Raw genomic sequence first — 12215 nt, 5'->3', positions numbered from 1 at the left:
TGAGCACGAGCCTCAGACTGCACAGGGAAATAGTGGCCGGCGGCTTTTCAGGTGGATGAGAGAACTGGCCCCTCATTTTTTTAATGTCGAAGAAATGCCTGCCCTCTCATGGCATCTGGGAGGAGGGGCCAAGAGGGGCTCAGCGGCTGCCGAGGGATTCAGCCGTCTTCCCTCCTGCTCACCTTGTAGAGACCTGAGCAACAACCAGATTGCAGAGATTGCGCCTGATGCCTTCCAGGGCCTCCGCTCCCTGAACTCGCTGTGAGTAGCCATGCCAAGTCTGCCAGGGTCCAGGGAGCCCTCATCCCTGTGCCAGGGCCCCTCTGGAGGGGAGACTCTGCCCAGATCCCCCTTTCTCGCTGGTGGACACTCTGCAGCTGGGAAGGGGTGGAGGGAATCCAGGCAGAGCTGTTGCCCCTGGCAACTCTGATGCTCTTCCTGGCAGGAAGGGGATTTTCCCAGCATTCTTTGCTGCAATCACCTGACTTGGCCCAGCCTTCATGTTGGTCCTGCCTCCCCCTGGGGCCCAGTGTTCTATGCTCCTAAACCTTATTCAGGGCACTTAGAAGGGCAGCCATTCCCAGCTCCAGTTGTGACATCTGCCACATCTTGTGCCTTTCATCCCAGGTGCACTCCCAAGTTGTGGGGGATGAGAAAACAGCATTTTCCTCCACCTCTCCCCATTTCCCTTCCCTGGAGGGTTTATTGTGTGTGTGTGGGAGGGTGGTCCATCAATCAACAAAATGCCACGCAGCATCAAACATTCATCTTGGAAATGTTACTTCATCTCTCTTTTTCCCAGAGTTCTTGCTTGCACCCCCAGGTTCACCTAGCCCCTCGCTCTCTGAGGTCTCATAGCACTTGTCTATACAGAGTGCCCTCAGGCACCCTGTAGTTGGGTGAGCCCCCCCATTGATAGGGGCCATTTGTTACTCTGAGGAGTGAGTGTTTCTGCTTATCGTTGGCAGCACTGGACACAAGCATTGCATAGATTAGGGGCCTGGGAAGTGAAATAGGATGGAACTCCCCCTTGGGGAATGTAGGAGACTGCCAGCTCAGTGCCTCTGTGTGCACTGTCTTCTCTTGGAGTAGAGTCTGAGGTAGCGGGTGGGACCCATTGTGAATGGCACCCCTTAAATTATGCAGTGTACAACCTACACCGCTATACCCAACAGCCTGGTAATGAGTCTCTATCATTGGCTGAGGAAATCAGATTCTGGAGGTGGCCTGCCAAAATGCAGGGCTCCTCATCTGAGAAGTGAATGAAACTCGTTCTAAATTGGAACATGACAATAGCCCATTTAAGTGGGTTCCTGTTGCTGTTCAGGGATACCTGGTCAAAGCCGTCTCCCCACTACATGGGAACTTCTGTGCTGATGTCATGCTAATAGACCTCATTGACAGTATCCACCTTGGCAGACCCTGACCTGGTCTCCCTGCTTCAGCCCCTGCCCCCTCCACTCTGATCTTGCCAAATGCAGATCTGATCCTGTCTCAGAGGCTTCCTGGTGCTCACTGGGTAAAATCCAAGCTGTTATTCCATTTGTTTCCTCTACTCGAGCCACACTGAGTTCCCCACGGGCCAACCTGAATTCCACTGCAGGGCCTTCGCTTCTGCCAAGCCCGCTTCCAGAAAGGATCTTGAAGCACATATTGTTTTCACACAGGCTGAATTGTTTCCAGGGCGACTTGTGGGGGCTGCTTGCAATATTGGGGATGGAGTACACCCTGTCCCCAAGCCCCGTTGATACTTCACCCTCTGCCTGAACCCATTCATGCCTGCATGGCTTTTTGGAACCTTTGCTTTTTTCCTAATCATACACGGAATTCCTGCCCAATGCAGAGAACTAAGGTGAAGAAACCCACTTGCACCCGCACTGCCTAGACCTCCGCACAGCTGTACTTTGATCTGTTTCTTTCTGGTGTGTTATCTGTTGCTTGAAGTCAGAACTCATTCCGTGCATGCCGTCTGGCATTCGTGGTTTTTTCCTGTAATTCTCTGAAAATATGTTAATTATCCTGCCCATGGGATTTTCTCCTCTTTGAACAGTCTCCTTTTATATCTGGGGCAGCTTAATTTCCCATGAAGTTCCCCAAAGGGCCCCTTTGCAGGCTTCTGTGGGTTCCATGTGTGAGGCAGAGAGCGGGTATTGGGGGGCCGCTCCTGCGGTAGTGGGGATCACAGCTGTCTCTAGCCCATAGGGTACCTTTTGCAGACTACAAGCGGAGGACCCTGTCTTAACACACTTTACTGCCACCTGCTGGCAACTTGTTACAACAGCCCTCCACCCCTGTGCTGTGCCCCGTGAATGGTTTAGAGGTGGTGCCATTGTGTGGGTGCCACTTGCAAAGTCATGTCCCACCTGGTGGGCTGTCCTCTTACTCTCTCTTTCTGCTGCCTTTTGTCTCCAGGGTCCTGTATGGGAACAAGATCACAGACCTCCCCCGGGGTGTGTTTGGAGGCCTGTACACCCTACAGCTCCTGTAAGGACCCAACTGCAGGTGTCCCTGGGTGGCACCCAGGGAGGGGGCTAGTATTCCTCTGGCCTCTCAGACTAGCCTTGCCAGCCTCTTTGGGGTATGGGACTCAATGAGGCAAGGAGCTTGGACGATGGCAGAGCTGGGGGTGTCGCGAGGGCCTCTGGGGCTCTGTCGAGGCCAGGGAGGGAGGGGGGTCAGGGTCAAAGCTGATCGCGGGACACCTGAGCTGAGAGGCTCCTGAAATCCAGCCTGTGTTCCCAAGGAGGTCAGCGTGGCTGGGGATAGAGTTGTCTCCTACAAGGGGACATCAGACCCAGATCAGCCTCCCTGAAGCACGAGAGCTCCCAGGATCCAAGAGGAGTAGAACCTCAATGCCCTATCTCAGCCTGGAAGCCCAGCAGACTCTGGAAAGGAGGGGAGCCTCCAAAATGCCCTTGGGAGGTGGCCTGACCACTGTGCTCTCTGCTTCGCAAGAAGCCTCTGAGCACTCATAGCATCTCCTTGAAAGGAGAGGAGCCAGTGGAGCAGGACAGTCCCTTGCACAGAGAGGGCAGTCAGAGTTCTTGGCTTCCCGTATGGAGTGGACATCCAGAGGGCCAGGCTCCCCGTGCCCGCACTGGGCACTTCTCCCCGAGACGGTGCATGCTTGGTGCCAGGGAGGCGCCCAGGGCATATTGATGCAGCCGATTCTGTGCCTCTCCCCTCACCACCTGGCCCTGGTCTGCCCACAGGCTCTTGAATGCCAACAAGATCAACTGCGTCCGGCCCGATGCTTTCCAGGACCTGCAGAACCTCTCACTTCTCTCCCTGTATGACAACAAGATCCAGAGCCTCGCCAAGGGCACCTTCACCTCCCTGCGGGCCATCCAGACCCTGTGAGTGCCCTCTTGCCTTCCTCCCCTTGGTCCCAGCGGGAGGACCTAGGGAGAAGTGTTAGCCTCCGGGAACAGGCAGCTGTCTTGCCCTGTGCCTTTTGCTCACCAGGAGTGGCCTCTTACAGAAGAAAGAGCACAGACTTTGGGTTGGATAGTCCTGGGTTCAACTCCCAGCTATGTCTCTTATTGGCTGTGTGACCCTGGTCAAGTTAATTAGCTTCTCTGGGCCTCAGTTCACTCATTTATAAAATGAGGATACTGTTTTCTGCATAGGGCTAGTAGGAGATAAAAGGGGATGTTTGTACAGAGCTGAGTTCATTGTAAGTGCTTCTTAAATGCCTGCTTAATGGGCACTTATTATTAATTTCATCATGGCCATTGTTTATCTCCTGGTTGGCGCAGTCCATCAGATAATATCCTCATGGAGGAGCCAGCACAGGTGTGAAACAGGTCAGAGAAAAGGCTCAACTCCTGCTCCCTGTGCACCCTGCGTGTCAGCAAGGACATTAGCCACGAAGACAAACTTGTTAAAGCCCACGTGCCCGCCCGCCCGCAGCCTCCTCCTGCTAATTAATCTACTGATAGGCAGGGAGAGGAAGATGGGATGACAGGGCGATCTTGCCACGTATGTGAGGTCAGAAGTTACAGGGAGACATGGGCAAGGTGGAGATTCTATGCAGCAGGCGGGATGTCCCAGGGAAATGCATGAAGGAGATTTCCAGGCCGGGGACCCACATGCAGGAAAGCCTTGGGGATGGGGACCGGGACCGGGGGTCTCGTGTGAGGAGCTTGTCTCCATCTCAGGCTGGAAGGAGAGTGAACACATCACGCGGCTTGCGCTTCCTGGGGGTGTCCTCTGTCTTTGTGTCCATTCACCTGGCTGGATCTCAGAGCTTCTGCCCGCTGGACACCAGGCCTGAGAGCCTGGCCACTGCTGGCAGGCACTAGTGGGGCAGAGTGCGGGAACAGGAGTCCTCCCGCAGGTGAGTCAGAAATAGACACTCAGAACGACAGCAGTCGCTGCGGTTTGCTGAGCTCTGAGCCAGGGCCAGGCCACGGCTCATTCCGTGTGTTATCCTCCCGAACGCTCACCATGGCCGGTGGACGTACGGTCTAGCGTCCCGACTTCACTGATGAGGGAACTGACGTAGGAGGTCGTGGGACTCACTCAAGGTCACACAACATCTCATAGAGCAGGGATTTGGTCTCAGACGTCTCTGCGCCTTCCCTGAGAATTTAGTTAGCTTTCCCCTCCATTGTGCTTTTTCCCTAAGAATAGACCTCATTATTTAAGGCGGGAGAGCAGAACCGGACTTTCATCAACAACTATTACATATTAACAACCAGAGTACAGTTTGGAACCAGAATAAAAGAAACACAGACTCAGGAGTAATCAGATATTCTCATTACAGGTTTGAAGGGTTAAACGCCTGGACTGAGTCATGGGTCAGGCCTGAGCATATTTAAACCCCCCACATCCTGCTTAATCTGTCCATCCGTAGCTCTGAGATCTGTGGCTGAGTGCCTGGGCCCCACTCTGGACTTTGCTGCCGTTTTCCTTGCTCCAAGAGATTTTTCAGTTTTAAAAAAAAAAAAAAAACAGCTTTAATGAGGTATAACATACCACAAAATCCACCTGTTCTGAGTATACAACTCAATGATTTTTTTGTATATTTACAGTTGTTCGACGATCACCACAATCACATTTTAGAATGTTTCCATCACCTCCCTAAAATCCCTTGTGTCCATTTTACAGTCAGTCCCAATTTCCAGCTGATCCCCAGGCAATCACGAATCTATTAGTCTCTATAGTTTGCTTTTTCTGAACATTTCATAAAAATGGAATCATCATGGGGCACCTCGGTGGCTCAGCTGGTTAAGCATCTGACTCTTGATTTCAATTCAGGTCATGATCTTATGGTCATGATCCAGCCCTGAGTCAGGCTCTTCACTGGATATGGAGCCTGCTTAAGATTCTCTCTCGCCCTCTGTCCCTTCCCACTCCACCCCTGCTCTCTCTCTCGCTCTCTTAAAAAAAAAAAAATGGAATCATCGTGTTATACCATCTTTTGTGACTGAGTTTTCATGTTTTTGAGGTCCATTCACATTGCAGTATGTATCAGTACTTGGTTCTTGGTTTTTACGGCCAAGTGATTTCCCACTGAATGGATCGACTGCGTTGTGTTTATCCGTCCTAGTTGATGGACATTGGATTTCCACTTTGGGGTCATTATGAGGAATGCTGCTGTGAATATTTGCTTACAAATCTTTTTGTGGACAAATGTCTTCATTTCTCGTGGGCTTTCTGGGTCACATAGGAAATTTATGTTTAACTTTTAAAGAAATTGTCAGTTTTCCGAAGTGGCTGTAAATCCCATTTTACATCCCCACCAGCAGCGTATTCTAAGGGTTCCAGTTCTCTACATCCTTGCCCATACTTGGTATCACTCGTCTCTTTGATTACAGCCACTCAGGTGGGCGTGAAGTGGTGTCTCGTGGGTTTAATTTGACTAATGATGCTGAGGATCTGCCCCTAAAGGTTTCTAGCTGTGACTTCTTAATGCATATTCCAAGAAGGACACTGAGAATACAGCCTTCCCTGCTGCCTTCTACTCTCACAAAGGTTCACGGGGGGAGCGGCATGGCCTCCCATGCAGCTCATTTCCGGGTGTGCCTTTAACAGGATGATATTTTCCCAAGCAGGTATTCTTTTCCTTCTTCCCGAGCATTTTCCCTTCTCAGCTCCCTGCCCTTTGCGGCGGTTAAAAATTCCAATTTGTATCAAATACTTAAGCCACTTGTCTCTGTGGGTGATTCAAGTTTTTATAAATTGGCTTTGACACAAATAACCTGTTCTTAAAAAGGATATATTCTACCCCACACCCATTGAACATTTTAATTCATGCCTGAGCAACATAACTGGATTGATTTTAAACAGAGTTCTCTACCGAGATTGTGATAAAGGGAAGCAATTAGTTCAGGTAGAGGCCGGGCTGTGACGCATAGGCAGATGGGGCTGGGTGGCTGGGCGATCCCAGAGCAGGCCCCGGAGCCTAATGTATTTTAGGTCATCAATGGACTCTGCCACAGGGCGTCAGCAAACACGTCTTCTCCGTGCAGACTGACGGTTTAAACGGGGAGACAAATGTCCAGTCATGTGGAAGGGGTACGAGGGGCCTGGCCCACCTGGTGATGCTGACAGGAGCCAGGACTCAGGCAGGAAAGCGAGGGCATGGCGCAGGGGAGTGGCAGGGACATCTGGGCAGAGAAGGCTCCAGCCAAGTAGCCCAGGCAGGAAGAGGAGCCCGGGAGTGTTTGCACAGCCCCGGAGCCCTGTCAGGGCCCTGGGCTGAGGCCAGTAAGTCGATGGCCTGAACTGGTGGCATCACATGCAGAAGCGGCCATCCATGGCGACTCCTCTGAGCTGGCCCCTGCTCTGACTTCCTGTACTTCCATGCAGAAGCATTGGCTCTCGGGTACAGGAATAGTCTTCTCTGACTGTTTCAGTTTAGAAAGCGGGGCACGCCCAGTGCTGTGATGGCCAAGACACAGGCAGGCGCGCTGCCTGCTGGGGTGGTTCAGATGTGGCTGATCTGAGCCTGTTGGGGTGGGGAGGGCCCACGAATGGGGAAGACACCCATGTGGTCACTTCGAGCATCCCAGGTTGCTACAGTCAGCATTGCCTGTCAGCTGTCCCCTCCCCATATTTATCCTGCTGTTCACACAGGCAGCCTGGCAAGAGAATATGAGTGCTTTCCCAATAACTAGCTCTTCAGCCCTGCTCTCTGAGTTTCCCTTGTGTCTAAAGACAGGGTCTAAAATGGTCTGGCGGTGGGGAGCAGCCCTCATGGCCTGGGGTGGGAATGGAAGTTCCCATAAGAGGGGCGGCAGCGGGCACTTTGAGACATGCCCACCCCAGCTGCAGGACCAGCCTTGCCACCTCTGGCCCCATCCCTTGGGCTATGGAGAGAAGCTGTTGTTGCCAGAGGCTGCAGGGAAGGGACCACCCATAACAAAGGCCTTTGGGCACCAACAGTCCTGGGCTCTAATACCCGTTCTGTCCCCTCACCTGTGGAAGGCTGGAGTGGTCCGGCCAGTCTCCAAGTCACTCTTGCCTCCACTCCTGTTTGGGAAATGTCCCCCGGGGGGGTATGGGTGAGTAGATGGACCGGGGACAGAGTGAGGCTTGCAGGGGGCGTGTAGCAGGGACAGCCGGAAGCTCCAGGGCCTGCAGAGGTCGTTCCCTGCCACCATGCTCTGGCAAGGCTTCTCCGTAGTTGGTGGTGTACCCGGGCGGTGGCCCAAGCCACCAGCGAGCAGCGAGGCTCCATCCAGGCAGAAGTCAGCACGGGTTTGCAGCGCTGTCTCTGATCCCCACTCTGCCCCCACTGGACAGGCATCTGGCACAGAACCCTTTCATCTGTGACTGTAACCTCAAGTGGCTGGCGGACTTCCTGCGCACCAACCCCATCGAGACGAGCGGGGCCCGCTGCGCCAGCCCCCGACGCCTCGCCAACAAGCGCATCGGGCAGATCAAGAGCAAGAAGTTCCGCTGCTCAGGTGGCTGCCCGCTCACCCCCCGTCCATCTGTCTACCTGCCTGCCTGTCTTCAGTCAGCTCAGGCACGGGGGATGTTTCTGAATGGCTCCAGCGGCGTGTCCTGGGCCACTCCAGACCCTCGCCGGAGGGCATCGTTCCTAAACCGTAGCCTTGGCTCTGACCCGTTGCCAGCCCCACTCCGCCTTTTGCCTTGAACGGAGGCTCAGGGAAGAGCAGGGCTGGCTGAAGGTCCCTGAGGGAGGCCTGCCCGGTCAAGGACCCAGGTTCCTCTGCGCCCAGGTCCATTCGCCATCATGCTACTGCTGTCAGACTCAGGAAGCCTGGGAACTCTCCTCAGTGAGAGAGCTGCCTCCTCCAGGCTCTGGAGCAGTAGAAACGGGATGGGGATAGTGTGAGTCGGCTTCTGAGCCTGGATCCTGGTCAGCGACCTGATGCCTCTCGGCCCCATTCCCGTCTTGGACCATTGCCCATGAGCGTTCTGTGTTTTTGACGCTCCCTGAGAGGCTTAACTGGGGGGGCTCAGCCCGGTCAGGGAACATCTGTGCTTCATAGCAAGGCCTTCTCACCTGGGTGCTGGGCAGGTGGACTCTGGGGCCCGGATTTGGGACCCCAGTGTTGTTCCCGGGGTGCCTTCTCCTGGGCAGTGTGGTTGGGGCCTGGGCTCTTCCCCCAAGTCCTAGAGGATCCCAGCTTCATGGTGTTTCTGCTTCTCTCCCCCAGCCAAAGAGCAGTACTTCATTCCAGGTAGGAGAGTGGCGGGGCCCGAGGCCAGCCCGGGTGGGGCGGTGGCAGTGGGTGGGTAGGGGCAGCAGGCCGAGGGGGCCAGGGAGGCCCTGCCCTGGGCCCCTCAGCCGCCCCCCCCCCGCCCCGTCCCTGCAGGCACGGAGGACTACCAGCTGAACAGCGAGTGCAGCAGCGACGCCGTCTGTCCGCACAAGTGCCGCTGTGAGGCCAGCCTGGCCGAGTGCTCCAGCCTGAAGCTCACCAAGATCCCCGAGCGCATCCCCCAGTCCACGGCTGAGCTGTGAGGGCCCCCTGCTCCTCCGCACCCCTCACCTGCCCCCAGCCCCACTAGCCCTCCTCTGTCCTCTCTGGCTTTTCTTCTGGTCCAGCTCTGTTGGGGAGCACGGGTGACCCCAGCGTGGCAGGCACGGGCGTGGCAGGAAGCGGCTCCCCACCCCTGCAGCCCCTCTCCTTCCAACTCACAGCCTACAGACCCTTGAAGCCATCTCTGGCCCACGGGCAGGTCGGCAGCCTGAGCCAGGGGTGGCTTGTCTCAGTCATGCTTTTGGCTTCTTCCAGGGGATGTGATCCCATCAGATCAAGTTGGATCTTAAGCTAATCCTTTAACTGTTTTCTTTCTTTAAGAATATAAATTCATGCCCGTGTATGCGTGTGCACGAATAGCTAGCCACACATACCTGTCATTGGTGTATGTACACTTTCGTGGCATTTTTAATGTTAAAAAATACCCCCACTCACCCCCCCAGCACCCCCATCCATCCTTCCTTCGAAATAGGCTCAGTTTGCTTTGCCAGATAAATTCTTCTGGGAACCCCTTTGTTTAAGTCCCAAATATTCTCAATTTGGTAGGTACTCTAATGTCTGTCATTTATGAATGTGTAAGTTCTCTTCATTGCCTCTTACAGACGATTAAACAACAATGAGATTTCCATCCTGGAGGCCACTGGAATATTTAAAAAACTCACTCATCTGAAGAAGATGTGAGTTACCCATTGGGGGCAGATTGCAGTCAGGGCTCTAGCTGGGGAGGGAGAAGGCAGATACTGGGTGTGGGGGAGCTCTCAGTGGGAGGCAGGGCTCCCATGCAGGGGGGTGGGTGCAGAAAGGCGGCGNGGGGGGGGGGGGGGGGGAAGGGCGGGGGTCCTCAGCTCCATCATCCTTCTGCTGCCTCCCGTCCAGCAATCTGAGCAACAACAAGGTGTCGGAAATCGAAGATGGGGCCTTCGAGGGTGCAGCCTCTGTGAGCGAGCTGCACCTGACTGCCAACCAGCTGGAGTCCATTCGGAGCGGCATGTTCCGAGGCCTGGATGGCTTGAGGACCCTGTGAGTGTGCGAGCCAGGGAGCAGGACTGGACTGGCACAGGCAAACCCAAGCCAGAGCGTGGGTGTCTGCACCGAGAGGATGGGAGACTGTCCCCCAGCCCCCAGCTTGCAGGAGGCGAGGGATAGCTGAGGACCCTGACCGCGGTGGGGCAAGTGATCAGATGTTTCTAACTGCGGTTCTCTGGGGGGGGGGTCGATGCCTGGTGAAGGGGTGAGTGGAGGCGGGCCCTTTTGGAGGTTCCCCTCTCGCTGCCCTCTGATCAGGCTGCAAGAGCACGCACATGTGTCTAGTTCCAGAGTGGCCAGCAAGGACACAAGCAGGAGGGCTGGACGGCCCCAAGGCGGGGACATTGCTGAGGTGACTCAGCCAGCGCAGACGGGGAGCAGGGATGGCCCATTATTCCTGGGATTTTCGGATCCTGTGACCCAGAGCCCGGCCAGAGCGAACCCGACATCGGGACTCAGTAGGATCCTGGCCCCACCCCCAGAAATGCTGCAGGGAGCCCCCTCTCTCCACCCAGGCAGCGCTAGCTCTTCCGATGACCTTGTAGGTCTTCAGCGTGTGCAACAGACCGCGCTGTCCGGCTGGACTTCCCGCGGTGACAGGAGTGTCCCACGTGCGCACTGCCAAGTCAGGAGCCATGCGTGGCTCTGGCGCCCTTGACGTGTGGCTAGCGCTACTGAGACACAAAACTCCGAATTTCATTTGATCGTAATTAATTTGAATCTCAGCAGCTACACGTGGCTAACGGCTACCACTCTGGGCGCACAGCTCCAGACGCCACGTGCCTGGGGTTCAATCCCTGCCCTGCTGTAGGCTATCGAGCTGTTTCTGAGCGCATATCACGGGATTTGTGTAAAGGAAATGAGTATATGAAGGGATTCCCTGTGGGGTTTTTGTGTTTTTCTGTTCGTTTGTTTTACAAAAAGGGGATTCTCTTTGTGCTGTGCTTTCCGACTTGCTTTTGTCACATGTGACTCTAGTGTGGCTGTTTTCCCAGGCTGAGCATATAGGGCTGCCCCGTTCTTCCTCACCCTGGCCAGGTATTCCTTGAATGAGGGTGTCGTGGGCTGTTCAGCACTCGGGTTCCCTGTGAGGAAGGCTTGGAGAGGGAGAGGAGAGGGACAGGGCCGGTGCTGGGGCAGAGCCAGGGGCGCACGTGAGCCACAGTGCAGGCACAGAAGAAATGCCAGAACCCCGCCACCATACGTGAACAGCCGCTGTTACTGTGGGTGTCGGCCACTTTCCAGTCTTGTTCATCCACATGGAACTGGCATTTGCACGCACACGCACACTCACACACGGCATGCTTACATGTAGGTATTTCAGAATGGAATCCGAGGATCTCTTTTATTTCGTGACCGGCTTTGTCCTTAACCACAGTGGGAGCACCTGTACATATCATTAAAGTTGCTTTTACAACATCATTTTGAAGGATTACGTATTACAGAATTACTGGAAATCTGGGCTATTTTAATTTTTGTTATAAGCAATGCTGTGATTGATATCTTTATTGTGAAATTCTGTGCCCCTCCAGCATTCTTCCCTTCTGGTACATTCCTAAAAGCCTGGCAGGATGAGAGCACGAAGGGTCCTCTAGGGCCTTTGGTGCCTCTCACTTCCAGGGAGGCCCCGAGTCACTCTCCTGCCGGCCCAAATGTGAAAGTGCCCATTCACCCACACCGACCCTGGGCATTATTATTATATTTTTAGTTATTTTGCAATTTGCCAGACAAAGATTCAATATGCTTCTGTGTCCTTGATCATTAGTAAGTTTAAACATTTTAAATCAACTTTCATAAGCCATTTTAATTTCTTTTGTGAACTGTCTATTCTGTGTCAAGCTTGGTTTTGTTTTTAGTTGGGGAAGGGAATTGAGCCAGGTTTTTGAGGGTGAACAGAGACTTGCGCAGATATAAATGAGGAAAGGGGGCATTCTAGAAGGAAACCACAGCCAGGGAAAGGCGTGGTGATGCAGGCCTGGACAGCATGCCTGCAGGCCAGAGGAATCAAGAGTGTGTCGCTCTCTAGGGAGGTGACCAGGTGCTGGTCCGGGGCTGTGAGACAGGCTCCCGCAGGTCACTTAAAGATGGGAAACATTATTCTGTGGGGAGTTTGGGGGCCCCTGGAGCTTCAGGCTGGACAGGAACACGACTGGGTATCGGTTTTAAGCAAGTGTCCCTGGGGGTTGATGTGGAGCATGGCCTGGGGGTGCCCTGGACACCCAGGTA

At 54.3% G+C, this 12215-nt stretch overlaps 1 protein-coding gene across 1 annotated transcript in view; it reads left to right on the top strand.

Moving 5' to 3' along the window:
* SLIT1 (slit guidance ligand 1) overlaps positions 1 to 12215 on the top strand; it is a 163910-nt gene that overhangs the window by 115306 nt on the left and 36389 nt on the right. The window contains 8 exon segments of the mRNA XM_011222001.3: positions 190 to 261; positions 2413 to 2484; positions 3213 to 3356; positions 7753 to 7916; positions 8637 to 8660; positions 8796 to 8940; positions 9566 to 9640; positions 9840 to 9983. Of these exon segments, the coding sequence (XP_011220303.2) occupies positions 190 to 261; positions 2413 to 2484; positions 3213 to 3356; positions 7753 to 7916; positions 8637 to 8660; positions 8796 to 8940; positions 9566 to 9640; positions 9840 to 9983 (840 nt within the window).

The sequence above is a fragment of the Ailuropoda melanoleuca genome, chromosome 6 (genome assembly GCF_002007445.2).
Source record: "Ailuropoda melanoleuca isolate Jingjing chromosome 6, ASM200744v2, whole genome shotgun sequence".
In the NCBI taxonomy this organism is placed as follows: Eukaryota; Metazoa; Chordata; class Mammalia; order Carnivora; family Ursidae; genus Ailuropoda; species Ailuropoda melanoleuca.
This window is presented reverse-complemented; position numbering and strand designations above follow the sequence as displayed.